The sequence below is a fragment of the Hesperophylax consimilis genome, chromosome 2, assembly GCF_061612785.1.
Source record: "Hesperophylax consimilis isolate HC1 chromosome 2, BYU_Hcon_1.0, whole genome shotgun sequence".
NCBI lineage: Eukaryota > Metazoa > Arthropoda > Insecta > Trichoptera > Limnephilidae > Hesperophylax > Hesperophylax consimilis.
In genome coordinates, this window is record NC_142837.1 from 40,175,163 (window position 1) to 40,196,880 (window position 21,718).

A 21,718-nucleotide genomic window follows, 5' to 3' on the forward strand; every position below is an offset into this window, starting at 1 on the left:
TCAGGTGTCTTCATACCTGTGATCGTTGGTGATGGTGGCATTAGTATTTCGTTCTGCGCCGCTTCAGGTGATTTTTCTTCAACCGTCATGTCAAGTGTCTGTATCTGTGTTGTTGATAGTGTCGGACTTTTTGGAACTGGAGTTTCATCTTTTTCTGTTTCAGAAATTTCGCTTGTAACGGATGATTTCTTCTGTTCTGGTGTAGGTGTGGTAATCTGATCTACAACAGGTGATGGTTCTTTTAGTGATGCCTTCTTTTCTGCAATACGTTCATCAGGTTTGAGTGAATCATCTTCATCCTTGTGGTCAGGAGTCTTTATCTCTGCTTTTGATGGAGAGGGACTCTTTACAGCAGGAGAAGTGTCCTTTTCTAAAACATCGGTAACACTTTCGATTGAAAGTTTTCTGTCATCTAGGACAGGTTCATTTGGGAGTTTTATATCTTCTTCCTTCTGCTCAGGTGTCTTCAAACCTGTGATCGATGGTGAAGGTGGCATTGGTACATACTTGTGCATCTCTTCAGGTGATCTGTCTTCAACCGTTTTGTCAATGGTCTTCATGTCTGTTGTTGGACTTTTTGGAACTGGAGTTTCGTCTTTTACTGTTTCAAAAATTTCACTTGTAGCAGATGATTTCCTGTGTTCTGATGCGGGTGTGGTTATTTGCTCTGCAACTGGACATGGTTCTTTTAGTGATGCCTTCCGTTCTTCAATACTTTCATCAGGTTTGAGGGAATCATCTTCATCCTTATGGTCAGGAGTCTTTATCTCCGCAATTGAAGGAGAGGGACTCTTTACAGCAGGAGAAGTGTCCTTTTCTAAGACATCGGTAACACTTTCGATTGAAAGTTTTCTATCATCTAGGATAGGTGGACTTGGGTGTTTTATATCATCGTCCTTCTGCTCAGGTGTCTTCAAACCTGTGATTGTTGGTGAAGGTGACAATGGTTCATCTTTTCCTGTTTCTTCGTCAATCGTCTTGTCAAGAGTCTCTCCGTCTGATGTTGACAGTGTTGGACTTTTTGCAACGAGAGATTCATCTTTCACGGTCTCAGGAATTTCGCTTGCAACAGATGTCTTCCTGTGTTCTGGTGCAGGTGTGGTTATTTGCTCTTCCACTCGAGATGGTTCTTTTAGTGATGCCTTCCGTTCTTCAATATTTTCACATGGTTTGAGTGAATCATCTTCATCCTGGTGGTCAGGAGTCTTTATCTCTGCTATTGATGGAGAGGGACTCTTTACAGCAGGAGAAGTGTCCTTTTCTAAAACATCGGTAACACTTTCGATTGAAAGTTTACTGTCATCTAGGATGGGTTCACTTGGGAGTTGTGTATCTTCTTCCTTTTGCTCAGGTGTCTTCATACCTGTGATCGTTGGTGATGGTGGCATTAGTATATCGTTCTGCGCCGCTTCAGGTGATTTTTCTTCACCCGTCATGTCAAGTGTATGTATCTGTGTTGTTGATAGTGTCGGACTTTTTGGAACTGGAGTTTCATCTTTTTCTGTTTCAGAAATTTCGCTTGTAACGGATGATTTCTTCTGTTCTGGTGTAGGTGTGGTTATCTGATCTACAATAGGTGATGGTTCTTTTAGTGATGCCTTCTGTTCTTCAATATGTTCACTTGGTTTGAGAGAAACATCTTCATCTTTATGATCAGGAGTCTTTACCTCTGCAACTGATGGAGAGGGACTCTTTACAGCAGGAGAAGTGTCCTTTTCTAAGACATCGGTAACACTTTCGATTGAAAGTTTTCTATCATCTAGGATAGGTGTACTTGGGTGTTTTATATCATCGTCCTTCTGCTCAGGTGTCTTCAAACCCGTGATTGTTGGTGTAGGTGGGAATGATTCATCTTTTCCTGTTTCTTCATCAACCGTCTTGTCAAGAGTCTCTCCCTCTGATTTTAACAGTGTTGGACTTTTTGCAACGGGAGTTTCATCTTTCACAGTCTCTGAAATTTCACTTGTAACAGATGACTTCCTGTGTTCTGGTATAGGTGTGGTTATTTGCTCTGCCACTGGAGATGGTTCTTTTAGTGATGCCTTCCGTTCTTCAATATGTTCATCAGGTTTGAGTGAATCATCTTCATCCTTATGGTCAGGAGTCTTTATCTCTGCAACTGATGGAGTGAGACTCTTAACAGAGGGAGAAGTGTCTCTTTCTAAAACATCGGTAACACTTTCGATTGAAAGTTTTATGTCATCTATGACAGGTGCACTTGAGTATTTTATATCGTCTTCCTTCTGCTCAGGTGTCTTTAAACCTGTGATCGTTGGTGAAGATGGCATTGGTTCATCTTTTCTTGTTTCTTTATCAACCGTCTTGTCAAGAGTCTCTCCCTCTAATTTTGACAATGTTGGACTTTTTGCAACGAGAGTTTCTTCTTTCACAGTCTCTGAAATTTTGCTTGCAACAGATGACTTCAGGTGTTCTGGTACAGGTGTGGTTATTTGCTCTGCCACTGGAGATGGTTCTTTTAGTGATACCTTCTGTTCTTCATTACGTTCATCAGGTTCGAGTGAATCATCTTCATCCTTATGGTCAGGAGTCTTTATCTCTGCAATTGATGGAGAGGGACTCTTTACAGCACGAGAAGTGTCCTTTTCTAAAACATCTGTAACACTTTCGAATGAAAGTTTTCTCTCATCTAGAATAGGTGCACTTGGGTGTTTTATATCATCGTCCTTCTGCTCAGGTGTCTTCAAACCTGTGATTGTTGGTGAAGGTGGGAATGGTTCATCTTTTCCTGTTTCTTTGTCAATCGTCTTGTCAAGAGTCTCTCTGTCTGATGTTGACAGTGCTGGACTTTTTGCAATGGGAGATTCATCTGTCACGGTCTCTGAAATTTCGCTTGTAACTGATGACTTCCTGTGTTCTGGCGCAGGTGTGGTTATTTGCTCTGCAACTGGATATGGTTCTTTAAGTGATTCCTTCCGTTCAACAATATGTTCACCAGGTTTGATTGAATCATCTTCATCCTTCTGGTCAGGAGACTTTATGTCTGCAATTAATGGAGAGGGACTTTTTACAGCATGAGAAGTGTCTTTTTCCAAAACATCCATAACACTTTCCATTGAAAGTTTTCTGTCGTGAAGGATAGGTGCACTTGTGTCTTTTATATAGTCTTCCTTCTGCACAGGTGTCTTCAAACCTGTGATCGTTGGTGAAGGTGTCATTGGTACATCTTTCCTCGTCTGTTCGGGTGATTTGTCTTTAATCATCTTTCCGTCTGTGTAATCATCCCCAACCTTGTACCCAGGTGACATCGTATCAAGAGCAATAATCTCCTTTTCTGAAACTGGTGATTCGCTTTTTAATTGGACTTTTCCATCTTCTTCCATGTGCTCGACAATAGGTCTTTCAGAAATAACGGTGTGTTTCTCATCAATATGTTTGCGATGGTCCTCAAATTCCTTTATAATTGTAGACATTTCAGCTATTTTATGTACCTCCAGACTATCGTCATATGATACTGTTGTTGAATCTTTTTCTTTATGAGATATTTTGGTTCCGTCAATTAGGGAAGATTCTGAGATGATATGATCACTGTCTTCTGATATCTTTATGCCATCTTTTCCTACTCTTTCGATTATTTCAATTGCCTCAACGTTTATGGATTCAGTCACATCAGGTGAAAACTGAATGCTTCCTTTAGAACAAATTTCAATTTCATGTCCACCATCTTCGCTGCTTGCGGTCACAAGCATTCTTTGAACAGTTTTCGGTTTTGTCTCCTTTTCAGATTCCTTTTCTGGTTTTTCAAATTCCTTGCTTTCGCAGGTATCAATATCTTTCTCTTCATAAATGTCAGCTTCATTTTTTTTTTCTTTTAAGACGCTTGAAGTTAGTTTAACAGATGAGGTAGGACTTGATTTGCCAGATAATATATCTGGGATGATCTCTTCCAAACTTTTATCTGATTTTAATACTTCTGCTACTTCAGCTACAATTTTTTCCACATTTACTTCAGTTCTAACTGTGACTCCGTGTGAATCTAGACTTTCAACAAATGATTGCTTAACAGAAGTCGTGTGGCTGGTCAAGTTTGTGATAGAATCAACCGTTTTAGTAGTTTTTTGCAAATCTTTTTCGCTTGTGATATATTCTTGACCAATTATATCACTTCCTTCTTTGTCTTCAATATCTTCAGGAATCGATGTAATTTTATCTGGAGTTGAATGGAAGTCTTCGAAATGCAAATCTTCTTTAATTGGGGAGTCTACTGTAGTTATATGTGTTTCACGCAATTCCGTCGTGTAAGGTTGATAATCATATTCCATGTAATTATTTTTAATATCTTTATTTAATTTGACATAATCCTCTTCCGCATGATCTGCATGTTTATGTTGCATAGATAAGGCTTTGGGGAATGCAGGGGACTCGGGCGCTGATCCCGGAGTCACTGTCACAACTTCTGCGTGTGAAGCCTGTTGTAACATTTGAACCACAAGCTCTTCTTCTACTCCTTTATCCACATATAAATTTCCAGTTCCTTCGAGATTTTCAAGTTTTGTTGGCGGTTTGATGTGTTTCAAGAATTCTAATTCAGGTTTTTTCCTCTCTTGTAAACTGTCTGAATATTCGTCTTCTTTGGTAATTTTGGCTGAGTGTTCATCCTTATAATGCTGGTCTTGACTTGTTGTTGTGATATTAGTTACTTTGGAAATATAATCTTCATGCCTTATTAACTTATCATCTTTTTTCTTTTCAGAATATCCGTCAAATGAATCAAAATCTACTTCTTCATGTACTGGTAAGTCAGCCACCTCATCTGGAGTTTTGACTATATCCCTAATAGGTTGTGTTTCGAATTGACTGCTTCCAATAAGAGACTGTGGAAACGGTTCCAATGTACTAGGTGGGATTGCATGACTTTCTTTTTCCATGGTTTCTTCTTTAACATGTTTCTCTTCGATTATTTTATCTTCTTTAATTTCATCAAGAGGTATCCTTTCGTCTTCGGGTAAAGTTGGAGCTGTTGTGGTTGCTCCTGATTCCATTGTCGTAGAAAACTTTTCTTGTGATTCTATCATTATATTTGGCTCTGTATAAATTTTTGGTTTTTCTTCCAAGTCTTCTTTACTATCAGTGATTTTCTTTTCACTACTACCGTCAGCTTTTTCTTCGACGCTAGTTGACTTTATTTCTTCTTTTATTTCAATGTCTTGTTGATTTTCTGATTGTTTTTGAATAATAGATGTGGCAGATGATATGATACTATCAAGCTGCTCTTCGAGTTGCTCTTTGTGTTCTGGTGAGAATGTTTTTTGATCTATTTTTGTTTCGTATGTATGGCCATAAGATTTTTTTTCTTCTTGATCGTCAGTCTTTTCTTTTGAAGTATCATCTTCATCTATGCCTAGTCTTATTTTGATACCATCAGATACAACGACATATTCTTTTCTTTTTTTCTCCGATTCATGTGAATCTCTGACATGTTTTTGTAATTCTTCTTCATTTGTATGACTGCTTTCAGGTTCGTTAATAGAATCTTCGGTGTATTGATCAACTTCCTCTTTCTCGATAATAAGGTACTCCTCTTCGAATTCCCCTTCAACTGTTGTTTCAGTCTTAGCATCATCGCCCAACCTTTCAACATCTGATTCAATTGTGTATTCAATCTTTTCTTCAGCTTCACTATCTCTGTTGAAAACTGCCTCAATTTCTCTGACTATTTCTTGCTCTTCGCGAAGTTCATCTAACTCCTGTTGCTTCACATCATCAATAGATTTAAAACTCTCATCTTCAAGCTTTTTATCCAAAAATGACGGAATAATACTGTCCTTTTCTACATCTCTTTTTACTTTTCTCTTAACAGGTTTTTCAAGACCGTCATTTTTAGAAGATTTCAGAGGACTGCTGCTTGCTTTCAAACTTTTTACTGGGGAAGATATTGGCTTTGGTCTTCTAGATATTGGTTCTCTCTTTGGTTTAGTTGACTCTTTCTTTTCCGTTGGTTTGACATGTTCTATTTTAGGTGACCCAGATTTTAATTTGGATTCTAAAACTTTTCGGTTATTGGCGTCTTTAGCACTTTTGGCAGGGGTGCTACTTGGGCTCATCTTTTTAACACGATGAGATAACTTAGGCTTAAGCGACTCCTTTTCTTTAACTTGTTGAGGTGTGATTTTATTATCGATTAGTTTTTTAGGACTAGTAGGCGAAGACTTAGTACTGTCTGATGGTTTAGCATCAGTTGGAAGAGCAGTTACCTTTCTTTCAGTTGATTTAGTGACAGTTCGAGATATACTTCTTGATCGAGTGACAGAAAGATTTGTGTCTATTTTAGATTTGTGCTCACTTTTTTTGCGAATTCGTTTAGTTTCAGTTTTTTCTGCATCCTTTATTTTTAGTTCGATTTGTCTTACACCCTGTTCATCATCTTTTTTAACTACATCAGACTTCTTTTTCTCTTTTTTATCAGTTAATATATCACTCACCTCCGTTTTCTTACTTTTCTTGTCAATCGTATTTTTGTTTTCTTTTCGGCGTTTTTCTGAAATTTTCTTATCATTCATTAAATCAGATATACTCTCAGTCTTCTTACTTTCAGTCTTAATTTTCTTTTCTGATATAATTTTTTGTTTACTTTGGGAAGATAATACCGTTGCAGAAGATTTGGAAACTATTTTGCTCTCTATTTTTTTGTTTTCTTCATTGAGTTCTTGTTCCTTTTCAGTGCGAAGTTTATTGTCGGTAATTTCCTTGATTATATCATCTTTATCTTTTAATGGACCATTTTCCATTTTTTTTTCAACTTTTGTTACTTTATCTACTTGGTCTTTGTTGGATATAATTTTATGAATATCACTACTGATTGATTTGTCCGCCATGACTTGTTTCTCCACTACTTTATGTTCTCTTTCTACTGACCTTTGAATCGCTTTAGAAGTCACTTCCGAGGTCACTTTTTCTTGTGTTTGTTTGGCGTGGGTGGTCTGCCTGTAGGTCTTGAGGACAGGAGCCACGGGAGTAATTGACTTGGCAGTGCAGGTGGGGTGCTTCAGGAACTCCAGATGCTTGAGGCGCTCCAGACCCTCGAATATCTTATGTTGTGGAGTACTTCCCGGGAACATTATCCTGGTGATAGTGTCATTGGGGTTGGCAGGCTGCCAGACTAGCAAAGCGCAGATGGAGATCATATTTTGTACAGGGAATGTGAACTCTTTCGAATTACTTCTGCTCGAAAATAGTTTTTGATCATTATTGTGCCATTTTTGTAGAAAGTCCTTGACGTATTTTGAATCTTTGGACGGATTCAGCACGTACATGTCCAAGGTACCTGCAAAACAGAAACACAAAAGTTTATAACGTTTGCACAGAATTATGTATTGCATTTCCACTTTGTAATTAATTTATTAAAATTGATAAGGCATGTAACTGCAAAACTGTTATTATTCTTTCAGTTGATTAAGACGAATTCGGGTAATTGATAGGTTATGGTGAATATTTTTATTATTTAGTTATCAACATTAAAAATTGTATTGCAAGTGGCACATCTTTATTGAAAATCTAAATAACTTTATTTACATCACTTAAATGTTGATATTAAATTGTTCTTAACGAATACTGTTACCATCCTAATAAGAATCATTTGAATCATCCCAATAAGAATTCATTGGAGTGTTGGTGCCATTTAATGATAGTAATAATTTATTCCAGTAGGTATGTAGAGTGCAGAGTAGCAGAGGTAGTAATTAGAAAGTTTATTGATAACGCACCGTTTTTGTCAGACGGCAACCGGCCGGTTATTTCAACGAGGAAATACATGCACCAGCTGACGGGTGGTTTTCGCCATAAATGTCATGCTTCCGCAGTAATGTAATGTCTGGCTACTGTACAAGTCTGTTGTGCGATGTGCTTTCGCTCCCAAATTCAAACACATTCAATGAAATATTTGGTTATTTTTAATAGAATTAAAGAAAAAATACTAGTGCATGAGAATATTGTTATATCACGATGAGAAACTTGCTACAAATAAATAAAATCGAAAAAATTAATCAAACCCTTGACTCTGTGCAGAAACGGGCAGTACGTTTTATAGATTCCCCTCTCTTAACAAACGGATTGCTCCAAGGAACTAGTGTCATTGATAGTCAGAAAATACGCCAAACGCGCCCCCAACATATGTACATGATTGATATTTGACAAATGAAAACAGGTAACTTCTACAACTAGTTCTTGAGTTTAACTGCTCGACTGTGGAACAATTTGCCGGCCTCTGTGTTTCCTCTCTCCTACAACATGGGTCTCTTTAAGACCCATGTTCACTCCTTCCTCTCCTCAAAAAGACTTTTCACACAGCATCCCCAAATATGACACAAGCCCAGAAGGAAATTATTTTCCTCGGGGCCTCATGTGTGGAGTTAATGTAAAAAAGGTTCAAAGAATAAATGATAAAATTAATTGCCAGCACTCTTGAAGTGATTTTTGCACAAAAACAGCGCTATACGAATCATCCAAATATTATTATTATTATTAACGGAATATTATTTTGTTGTTATCTATAGTTTAACGTTTGTTATAATTTGTCATCAAATTATATTTATTACAAGCTTATTGATAAAAAATGCAACCATTCTGAACAAGATTTTACGTTTGTAAGCACTTGTTATCAAATTAATTTTTTTTTTTCAGCGCGCCCACAGTTGATTTTTGAAAGCGACACGTCTTCTTGCCGGCCAGCTGGATCCTGTGCAGGCTGTGTTCCCACTTTTTATATTGCCATTATTTTCAAGGATCTTAGAAAATATATACTTTACAAGGTTCGCTCGTCGATGGGGTAGAGCGGTGATTGGTTAGAAAGTTGTGACGTAGCTTGAAGTTTTTCCACCGGGAGATTGGTATTTACTGTGTTATGAGTGGCATCAAATGACTCTAATGCATTTGCAAATGATATATTTAAAATTCAATTGTTATTGTACTAATTATCTCTAAATAGTATAAAATAAAGTCGCTAATCCACGTGTTTGTGCACTTAGTTTTACTAAACTACGCAACGGATTTTGATAGAGTTTTCACTATCATTTAGAGAATTTCTTCCCGAAGTTTTTATATATAAAATACATGCATATCATATTTAACCCTAGATAACTAATCGCTCGTCGAAGCGACGACGCGCTCTTCGGCGAAATTCGAAATCACCTACTTCCCCCCGCTCCCCGACCTTGACTCTTTCATTACCTTCCTAATTTGAGTAAACAGTGCAGCACTTGACGCGATTGCGGCCACACGCATACTAGGACGTGCCCTATGAACATCGCGTCATCCGCTGGACGAAAGTTTAGTTATAACAACAATTTTTATTTTAAGGTACGTACATTCATGTATTCTTATATTTATTGTGTATTATGTTGGCGAATCTACTACAATAGAAGCTCCGGTTCCATCTAAGTCAAACCTGTGTAAAATTTGCTACCTGTGTCCATCCAAGGCCCGGAGGATGACCAAACACCGTTGCACCAGATGTAGAAAGGCTATTTGTGGTCCACATAATGTTGACATGTGTGGTCACTGTGTAGACTGATATTTTGATATTAATTTGTACTTAATTTGTTCATTATAAACCTTACTTTTGTGCCATGTAACAAGTTCCTATCTTAATTAAATATTTTTGATTTATTTATAGTGTTTTATTGCGTAGTCTACTCCAGTGCTCCGCAAACCTTTTCTCACCTAAGACACACTAAAATTCTTCCTGGAATTCCGCGGCACACCAAAAGCTAAAATATATATAGGTATTAATTTATATATTTGAAAAGTATATGTACATACATATAACTATAACACATTTATTAATTATTTAATAATAATTATAAAATAATAATCAATTAATGTGATACCTGCGCATTTCAATGGACACAAAAGTTTTATATTCGGCTCGATTTTTGACAACATGACTTTTAAGCATGACCGCTTATCATTTTTAATTAATACAAACGTTGAAAAACCTTGTTCACTTAAATATGTCGTTGAAAATGGAAGTCGTGCTAAGATTGCTGTGTCGAAAATGCGATAATATTCGTATAGGATAATGTAAATCCAGAAAACATCTAATGGAACTTCGGAGAAGTGAAGTTTTAAAGTCATGTCATTATATAAATCTGTAAATTCCTCTCGAATTATATAGAGGTAGTGCTTCCGTAAAATTTATTACATTGGTTGCAAAAGGATTTCGAATCCAATCTTATTGTTCCGTAATAATGGAACAAAAATACAGATCAAATTTGTGCTGAAGCACACTTAAATGTTATTGGGCCAGATCCACAATTAATTGCTGTTTTTCAATTGTACTAAGGTTGGTCCTTTGGTTTAAGTTCATTCAAATGCTCAAATATATCAGCCATGTATGCAAGTTTAATCAATCAGTAATCATCATTGAGGCGCTGATACAGTTTGTGCATATTTTGATTTAAAATAAACTCACGCACCTCATGACGAAGCTCAAACAATCTAGCCAAAACTTTGCCTCGGGATAGCCAACGATTTTCAGTATAAAACAATAGGGATTCATATTCGGCTGCCATTTCAGCACAGAATATTCCAAAGATTCTATACTACATTTTTAAAAAGAGAAAATATTATGAAAAATAATTTGTCATTGTGTATTAAATACATAATGAAATATTGTAAAATGTCAAATACATTGAATTTGACCGCGGCACACCTGTAACCAGCTTACGGCACACCAGTGTGCCACGGCACACCGGTTGCGGAGCACTGGTCTACTCGACGAAAGTGTAGTTACAATGAAACAATGAAAACAGTTTAGTTATCTAGGGTTAAAGAAAGCAGAGAAAAGTCAATGTTGTGTAATCAAGTAGAAAATTATTTATTTTGGGCGCTTACATTGCGAACGCTGGCTAAACCTTATGAGATACATCAAAATAAAGGATGGAATTGTGTATCTTAAAAAAGCCTGCAGAAAAGTCAGTGATGATCAGAGATGTGCAAAATGGGTACTCAAAACCATTTGAAATGCAAAATGGAAATGGGTCAAAACTTTTCCATTTGAAAATGCAAAATGCAAAATGGTTTTTAGAAAAGCATTTAAAATGCAAAATGCAAAATATCTATTTTCAAAATGCATTGAAAATGCAAAATGGTTTCTCAGGTCAAACAATTAAAATAATTATAGAGTTTTTAAACAATTTTGTCATTTAACAATGGACATCAATGTAGAACATATTACATGATGGTAAATCCAAAAACACCACGACTACAGATTATGAAACCACAAAAAATTTGCACGGGACTAATGTTGCCAACGTAAAAACATAGAAACTGCTATCTAACATTTAATACTACAGCGTCATGGCCATGTTCAGTATTTGAATCAGTATTTTTTGTAATGGTATCACTCAATTGCCAGGGCTCCTACCAGGGAGCAACTTGACAAATGTAAATTATCTCTCATAGCGAGGTTGAGGACCGACTGATATTTGGGGCTTATGAGTGGAGAAAGTATGAAGAATGTTGAAAAAAGCATTTAAAATGGAAAATGCATCGAGAAAAGCATTTAAAATGCAAAATGCAAAATGGTTTTTAGAAAAGCATTTAAAATTCAAAATGGAAAATACCCATTTTGCATTTTGCATTTCCATTTGAAATGGATTTATTTGAAATAAAGCACATCTCTGGTGATGATATATCTACCTCCTTAGGATAGACCCCAGTAACGCCGGGTCCACATCAGCTACTTATTTAATAAAACTAGTGTTCGGAATGAAAGGGAAAACCCCAGGAATATATATATATATATTTTTTTTTTTTAAAGAAAGACAAACATTCCCGGGTTACGAATAACCCAACAATGTTTTAAAATCTCCTACTGCCATCACAGAAAGCCGAAAATGTTGCTTGTGTTGTGATGGAGGACTTAGCCAGCCGAGGAATCGAACATGCGACGCTCGGGTGAGACCCAAGCGCTATGCCCACTCAACCACTGACCGGTCATTTGAAGTGCTATTTCTGCATTGATGATGTAGAAACGAGATTATTAGCGCCTTGTAGGTACATTTATGAATACCAGGACATTAAATTGGTGTCCAAAAAAAAGTTCAATTTAAATTGAAACTCTCATCATGACCTGTATGTGACAGGGAAAGTATTGAGAATAATTTTATTCATACAAATAATCACACAGAGTGGGAGATACTCTCAGTATCGCCCTGGTAGTCCACCATTAAGAATTGAAATGTGAGTATTATCAAATACCCTTTAATATTAATAACATTTCCAACTCCAGTAAATAGTAGCAATATCAACAACTCTAGCCGCTAGATGGAGCTAATGTAGCATATTGACTTTGACATTCCTTTTAATGGCGGCAAATTAAATTTATTGAGTACTTGGTGGTGGTGTTTTGTGCTTTCTAATTTGTATTTAAATCAATATTGATCCCATGTTTTTTTATTTTTATTTTTGAGAAATTGGTGCCAAAACTAACTGGATAAAGAGCCGGTTCCAGAACGGTCTCCGGTAACTGGAACCGCAGTGACAACCCATTTTAGGTGTCAACCATCTCTAGTTTCGGAACTTAGAGCTACATCACGAGCCCGTTATAAGGATACTTTATGTAAACTGTGTATAGTATATATTTTAAGAAACCTTGGCCTGGGCCGGTGTACGTTTGCTATGTATGTGTGATTTGCTTATTTGATTGAATATGATTGTAAAGATGCTCCTCTCGACACAGGAATTCCCTAGTGAGAAGGGCAGCAGAGGAAAAAAATTATAAAATAATTTTTAAAAATCTAATTCTACGTATAAACACGACAAAATTTCCGCAAGCCGAGTCGCGAATTATGAGAAAGGAACAAAGCAACCGCAAGCCGAAATTTTGTCCTGTTTATACGGACCACTGATGTATTTTAGACAATGATACGGACCCTTAGAAGAAAACCGGCCGGTAAAGCCAGCGTGTCTGCCAGTAAAGCTACACCCTGGCACAGATGTAGTTATATTCGGTCTAGCATAATTTTCATGTTATCAAACCAACATATTTGTTTCTAGAGTCCTATGGTGGTTTTCGTCACCATAAAAATCAATTCCAGTAATATTTCGTTTAGAATATCATCACTGATAACGTCAGTATTAATATTGGTAAATTTTGGATAGGGCCTGACACGCTTATTACGAATAATTTTTAGAAAAAAACTTTATATTCGCCTTAATTACTATAAAAGAAAACTTTTTGCATTTCGGGCGGCGGAAAATTATGCATTTTGATTTTCAATTGCATAAAACCAAAATTCACTTCGCGAATCGATGTGGCGACAACGCGACGCCATTAGGAACGCACTGTTATGTTGGTATCACTGATGCATTAACAAGAGCTAAATACGACCGTTGCTATCTTCGTGGGATGCCGAGGTTTGTGTAATATGGTTTGTGATACAAAGGAAAGTGCCTCTTAATAACGCCTGCTCGCGTCAAGGCAAGAAAAACATCCCAGTTTTCAACTAGTTTACCGGCTACGCTAGGTTTGTGTAACATGGTTTGTGATACAAATCAATGTATCAGGGATACCAACATAACAGTGACGTACCTAATGGCAGCTGATTGCCGCCGCATCGATTCGCGAAGTGAATTTTAGTTAACGCAATTGAAAATTTAAATTCATAATTTTCCGCCGCCCGAAATGCAAAAAGTTTTCTTTTATAGTAATTAAGGCGAATATAAAGTTTTTTTCTAAAAAATATTCGTAATAAGCGTGTCAGGCCCTATCCAAAAATTACCTTAATATTAAAGAGAATATTACTGGGTTTCCGAACAATATGTAAACATTCACATTCGGCTGCGGAACGAGTACACCGCTTTCTAAAAACGATAAAAACTAGGAGGATAAATAATTTGCTGGGTCCATCGCAATTAAAGCCACTTTTAAAAGCACGGAAATAATACAAATCCATCATTAGGTAAGCTTATATCGTAATTTTGTTTACATAAAAACCGTTGTTTTGACAAGAGAACGAATTCCATAGACAAAAGTAGAAAATGTGTTGCCATCCGTAAATAAACTAACAACGAACCCAACAAATCACTAGATACGCAAAAAGAATCTGGGGCATAGTTGACCTAGATAATAATATATCATGTACCTTCCCGGAATATTGGGGTTTCAATACCGTTTCTCCGGGCTCCGGATTCGTAATTACGTTTCTCCGGTTTGGTAATAATGTTTCTAATTGTGATGAACGTATGTCTAAATGTATCAAAGAGACATTCGCGTATGAAAGAGATATCATGATACTGTCGACGTATAAATGGGTATGTTTTTATTTTACGAAGCATTTAATCCACAGGATGTGTACATGTTTTTTGTAAATCCTATCTTCTTATTGAACTATAGTTTTTGTTACATTTAATGCTGGTCAGTTTTCTGTGCCTTTAACACAACGAAGAAAAAAATCGACCCAAAAAAACACAGTTTTTTTATTATAATAGGTACAGAAATTTTAAAATGTTTAAAAAAAATAACTCAATGACTCAAGATTTTAGCTTCCTACCAAGGAACTAGAGTCGACAACCCTAACAACATCGTTAAATGCCGGAGGGTAGGACCGACATTTATTTCATATATTAACTGCTGTAATGTAATCCGATTTCAGAGAACTGCGTATATGTCCGCGGGTATGTAAAAGAGTGCACTGTCATCGACAACCAGTCTATCGGATCAGCTCGATCGGATGTCGACAAGTCGGTTAATTTCCGCTTCCAAGACTTGCATTAATTCATTACCGAAAACAAAAGTTTAATTCAAGAGACGTAATTAATAATATACTTCAGTATATTATGCTATGATACATTCACACATTTCCTATCTCTGCTGTATCTGGGGATTTGCCTCAAAGAAATTGATTGCTGACCTGCAGGTAGTTCAAAACCGAGCTCTCAGAAATGTTCTTGGACTTCCACGGGACACTCATTAGGGACATCTATCTAGTTTCCGGTATCCTTCCAATCACAATCCTTCCTTAGCATCAAATCACCAGCACCATCCTACAAATTACCCAACAATCAACTCACACTAACATCAAGCCACTTTACAATCAAAACATCCACAACCACAATACTCGAAATAACAATAAAATCCGCATTCCTCACACACTACAAAATATGGAATAAAATCTTTAAACTACATTGCCTACACACTTTATAATTCGCTTCCAGAAATGTACAAAACCATTGAGAAAAATAAAAAAAACCCACAATTATGGATTAAGGAAATATTTTTAAAAATGAAAATCAGTAAATCCATATTTGTATATCTTTGATTGTTTCATTATTTGTTTACTCTTTTAAAATTATTATGCAGTGTTGTATTTTTGATGCCAATGTAAAATTGTATGTATTCTTAGTTTTTATTCTGTTCCGACTTATGTATTGTAATTTCCTCTTGCCCTAAAACGAGTTTTGTAACTCATCGGGATTGCCCTAGCAAGAAATGAAAAAAAATAATTAAAAAAATAATGATGAATTTCAACTGTTGATGTACCCAAGATTAATAATAAATAAATAGTAACATAGTTGAACATTTATGAAAATCTCTAAATAGTATAAAATTAAGGATGGGTTGTTTCATAGAATTTGAACAATTCATAAAATTTTCGGGTTCTGTGAATGTCCAATTCAAGTTCTGTTATTATATCATTATAGACCAGTTGCTTTACAAAACTGAAATAATAACAGAATCTGTAAAGAACTTTCACAGAACTTGAAAATTAACTTTGAAATTTGGAAAATTGTTCAAATTCTCTAAAACAACAACCCGTCCTAAGTAGCTTTCCGAGTCTGCCAGTTTGTGCACTAAGTTCTTCTAAACTATGCGACGGATTATTATAGGGTTTTCATTATCGTTTAAAGAATTTCTTCCGGAAGGTTTATGTATATAATACATGCATATTATATTTATAGAAAGTAGATACAATGGATTTTGTAATCAACCCGTAAAAAAATACGTTCGGGGCTTAGATTGCTAATGTACTATGGAAGTGTATATCTTAAAAAGGCCTGCAGAAAAGTAAGCGATAGTTTATGTCTTTCTCCTAAGGATAACCCCCAGCAACGCCGGGTAACACATCAGCTAGTACATTATATTATCAAGTCACAAAACTTAGTCTAGCTGAAATTTATTGTAATTAAAAAAAAAATGTTTTTACCATGTCCAACTTTGTGGTAGAGGTTGATGGGCTCCGAGTCCCTGTAACAGGGTTGTGGCTTGAGGTTGATCCCTCGCAGATTGGCCATCATATCGTGGCCTTCGTCCAGCAGGCTCACTAGGAGAGGGTCGCGACTGCTCTCACCATCGGGTGTTGCGAGAGTCTTACGTTCCTGGAAATAACATATAAAAGGTGTAAAAATCACGCCTTTGAACATTGTGTTCTTGGCCGGTACAAGGTCGACACTGCAATAAGGAAGTTGTGTAAAAAATATTTTGACTCTGTAAATATGTTCATTTAGACCAAAAAACACCGATTCTGAATATGCATATATAATTCTATATTTTTTTATAAAGGTTTTTATCGGTAACTTGTCATCATTTCCGAGCAAGACTGCAGATCTCCAACGAACAAACAGCAGTTAAAGTCACAAAGCCTTGTGATTATATAACCAGGTCAACGTAAAACTTTTGTATGATAATGTTATTTCACTAACGAAGGAGGTTAGTAAAAAAACAAGATACAAGATAAAATACTGTAAGGCAAGAAAATCCGGAAGGGTATCACCTCACCTTTTATGAAACATAATAACCCCGAATTAGATCTACAAGGGTATTTCGGAAATCTATAAAGAGAAAACGAAGAGATATAATCTTTTACACAAAATCAACCTTTTTCCTTCACTTGAACAAAAATAATTATTCACCACAAGTTAACACATAAAACGTCATTCCTATTTGGTATTCTGTTATACACTTACAATATCGAATCTGTTTCCTTTAATTCAATATTCTCAGTCTCATAATAACAACTGTATTATGTTTCTTCTGGGGTAGTGAAGTGATAATAAATCAGTATGTTTCGCATTCATAATTGACTTTTGTTTAGTTTGGTTACTTGTTGGTGTAGATAAAACACAAATTTGAAATAATCATTCATTAAAATAAAAAAATAAAATTTTTAAATTATCGTGATTTATTTTGGGTTACTATGCCATGTTGCGCTTGCTCTTTCTTTAGCCAATAGTGAATATGACGCAAACGTCATTTCACGTACTTAGCTCGCTGTCCCACATTTAAGCAATCAACAGAAACCGAATGCTGCAAGACCTTGCCAAAAAAATAAATTTACTATTGTAAGGTAACGGTCTGCAGCGCAGTTCAGTGTGGAACTTTTCTGCGTAAAAATTAAATTTACAAAGAGACTGGGAATAGAGCCTTTGAGTACACCTGCCGAATAGAATGCAGGGTTTCAGATTTCATAGTCCGCGCCAGTCTGAATGCTCAAGAGCGATTTGCATTGCTACACACTGCACAGGTAATCGGGTCGGCATTGAATACATATGTTACGTGAAATATTGTTTACTGGAAACTACAGGGTGATTACTAAAGACAAAACAAATAAATAAGTCCACATTTTTCGAAAACCAATAAATTGGCAGAAAAAACACACATGGTGTCGGATCATTTCACGATAATGAGATATTAAATAGGTATATCGTAAACAGAGTTGAGTCGAACACACTGTAAAACATTTATCGGAAGTTTATGCATAGGTACGTTTGTATTATTTGAATAAAATAATTGGACGAAATTAACCTGGGCGGATTCTGAAGATGGTTGTGTTGAAACAAATCTAAATAATTCGGTCTTTTGATTTTATAATAAATTTGGATATAGATCGATTTTAAAAAGACAAAAATTTGAAACATTCAAATTGCAAACCTATCAAGAAATCAAAAATCCAGCTGACTAGCTACTGCTATATATGAAGATTAGACCAAATTTCCGTCTTATGAAAAAAGCCTTGATTTTAGAATAATTTTGAATTTAGGAAGATTTTCGTTAAGATTCGAATTTGATACATTCAATTTGCAAATCTACCAGGAAATCAAAAATCCAGCTAACTAGCGATTAGTATATATGAAGACTAGAGAAGAGAGAGGAAGATTAGATCAAACCGCGATCTTATGAAAAAAGGCCTTGATTTTAGAAGAAATTTGAATTTATTTATTTATTGAATATCAATGGTATAAATATACCATACACCATAATTCATGTCACAGAATAACAATTAACTGTGGCATTTGATCATAAAATGACGACAGAAAGTATAAAATTAATACTATAAGGAGATACAAGTACATACAAAATATTATCAGCAAGTATGAGTAGACTTACGTTATATTAGTAATGATTTAGAAGATATGATAGTAAAGCCTTATCCTCTGCATACCTATTACTAACTTTATGTAATCTAGGTATAAGCGAGTGTTTGAAATGCTCAGTCTTGGAATTGTTACAATTAAACAGGGTTTTAGAACGAGTAGCTCTAATGGGTACATGAAATTCGATGAGGTTAATTCGATCAAGGCTGTCTACACTACCATTTACAATTTTGAACATAAATATTAAGTCGGATATAATTCTTCCATCTGAGTGTTTTAGTAAATTTAATTTAGATAGATCTTCGCTATTAATAATACACGAATTTAATAGATTCAGATTGCAAGTCTACCAGGAAATCAGAAATCCAACTGACTAGCGAATAGTACATATGAAGATTAGAGAATATGTAAATTATGGGTCTGAATCATAAAGTGCTGCGGAAGATTATGTAAATTAGATTCAGAACATTTTGATGGAACCGCCATTGGAGTTAAACTTAATACAGAATAGGGGTTGCAAAATGGCCTAAAGTTACATTATGGCTGAGATTTATAATACCTACCAAACTTCAGCCCTTATTATATGTAAATCTAAATGTCTCTTATGCATATTTTGGGGTATGAAAACGAGGTTGAGTCCGTATTATGTTTTGTTTTTAATTATTTTTAGATTATTAAAGATACGTACGTACGCCTATAACTTTCACTACAACATTTGTAAACCTACTACCTACATAATAATATTACCAATCGAATTTTTCATAAATACAAAACAAACACAAAAAACATTCTTAAGGCGACGCACTACGTCGTGTAATATTTTAAATTGAGCCGCTATTAATAACAACCCTTACGTAGATGGTGATAAGGTTTAAACTGTTTTGATTTATGTAAGAAAAAAACATAGCCAAAAAGTGCCTTTTATTTTATTTTGTGGATGTTCAAGCATAAATATTTTTTTTCGATCATTTTATAAATAACCTAATTTTCCACATTATATAATAAAATCATAACCGAAAATGGGTTCGTAAGTAGGAGATTTCGAACTTTAAAGCAGTTTTCATAGGCCTTTACATTGTTTTTTTCTGGGCTTATAAAAAGACTTATCTAAAAAATACTCGATTGTTTCAAAGGCAAAGATGTATTCTACTCGCAGTATTTAAAAAGCATCTGAAACATTTCTAGGCGACCAAATTTTCAAACTATAAACACATGATTTTGCATTACTACATATGGCATCGCCTTATTAATTGTCTTCAAGTTAATTTGTAGAACTCTACTTTCGTGTATAAAAAACAGTAGGTTGCTTTATCACTGTTTGATAATGCCTTCAGAAGTCGAAACAGCTGCCACCCGTAATAATAATAAAACAGCAAAAATTGTTTATAACTAAAATAAGCACGCCAAATACTAATTATTATTATTTTTTTGGTAAACTAGTGTTTAAGACAAGATTTTTTATGCATAGCACAAGGGGTAACAATTATTTTATAAGCAATAATTATTAGCCTGAAACACTCATCCACATTGAAAAATCTCCTGATAAAAGATACATGACGCCAACGGGACTTGAACCCGTGTCCTTTCGATAGCCGGTTGACAGCTCTGACCACTGAGCTATGGCGGCTTATCTCTTATCCGCGAAATAATTCAATATATTCCAGTGTTTCATTCAACAATTACTGCTTATTACATTTTTTTCACCTGAAAACAACCAACTTTATTTTATATGAGAAATGCATTGTAAGTGCTAACTCTCTCACTAGATGGCGTCGAGACAAATTGTCTACATTTTTTGGTGAAAATTACTAGAACTTGTCAAATATTAATTATTATTTTTTTTGGCAAACTAATGTTTAAGACAAGATGTTTTATGCATAGCACAAAGGGTAACAATTATTTTATAAGCAATAATTATTAGCCTGAAACACTCATCCACATTGAAAAATCTCCTGATAAATAAAAATACTAAGTTTTGAAATGGGACTTTAGGAGTATCTTGGCCGAATGATTGGAATAAACTTCCTCCAGAACTAAGATGCTTAACAAATCTTATAGAATTCACTACCTGTATACATATACTCGTAAGTACATTAAATGAATGTTTATTTGTTTGTCCCCTATAGACTCAAAAACTACAACACCGATTTCGCTGAAAATTTTAAAGCCTGTTTAGTGTCAGGAGTGTTTAGAGAATGGTTTTAATAGTAGAATTAGTCAGTGACGTACATTATCTCTGCACCAGTGCATTATGATGTAGTTTTTTAAAAATAGTAAGTATAAATGTGGTATACATTAGCGAAGTGGAAGTTGGGGTCGTCCGAGGAAGGCATGGCACGACCAAGAGAATCAAAAACTTTTCCTTTTTTTAAGAATAATATTATTTCCACCTTAAAAATTGGCCCAATTTTCAGGTTAACCCACAGACATAGGAATTAATAGACGAGAAGATAATGGCGAGGGGTAAAATCAACTGTTGAAGAACGAAGGGAGTGAAGCTGACTGTGATTCGTCAATAAATCAATCTGACAGTAAATAGGCATCTCGCATTATAATATCACCATTTACTTCTTAAAAGTAAAATCTACTTTTGAATGATTAGACATTTTTACATGAGAGCGCAAATTACTCGCCACGTTATGAACAAATTTGCGAAGTCCGAATTCGGCAAAAAAATTCGGTTCTATTTTGAGTCGAATATTTCGTTTAAGTATTTAGTTAAGACACTTTTATAAATGTTCATAATTTACTTCCCAGCAACCAACCAGCTTTGTGTTTCGCGTCCAGACGTTTCTCGATGTGATAGTAACAACTGATCCATATTATACGATGTTAATATGCTTAAAATAAAGTAAAATAATGCTTATATATGGAATGTAATACGACAATTGGGTTTATTCTCTTTTTCACATCTATTTTTACAAGTTTTCATAGTACAAGTCAACCTTTTGCCGTGTTATTTCGTAAAATGAACCGATGATGCCTCGACCATAGTTCGCACAAGAATGATGACGTCACGTTTTCAAATTTCACTTGAGGCCATACGCGAGCACAGCCGGCTCCAATGGAACCGGTATGGGGAGTGGGGATAATATGCTTTTAATCACTTAGGGCAGGTCTACTAATATTCATATGTCTATGGGTTAACCAGAATTCACAACCTCAAAACTTTACTTCAAACCATTCATAACCCCGAGCAACGCCGAGCGACGGCCGGCATAGTCCAGTGGTAACGCATTGGACTGCCATTCCGAAGGTCGCGGGTTCGAACCCGGCGTGCGCAAATAAATTTTATTTGATTAATTTGTGTTATTTCACAATTAATTAATTAAAATAATATATAGTATATTTGCGGCACGTTCCAGAGTGGAAGATACTCTCAGTATCG

The 21,718-nt window shown here is 35.5% G+C and overlaps 1 protein-coding gene across 1 annotated transcript in view; it reads right to left on the reverse strand.

Moving 5' to 3' along the window:
* Window positions 1–21,718, reverse strand: part of LOC149426019 (uncharacterized) — a 283,598-nt gene that overhangs the window by 28,542 nt on the left and 233,338 nt on the right. Inside the window, exons 7-8 of the mRNA XM_089642882.1 lie at window positions 16,164–16,335; window positions 1–7,282 (exon numbers count right to left, since the gene is read on the reverse strand). The exon at window positions 1–7,282 is cut by the window's left edge and continues 23,126 nt beyond it. Of these exons, the coding sequence (XP_089499008.1) occupies window positions 1–7,282; window positions 16,164–16,335 (7,454 nt within the window). The remainder of the gene's footprint in view (window positions 7,283–16,163; window positions 16,336–21,718) is intronic.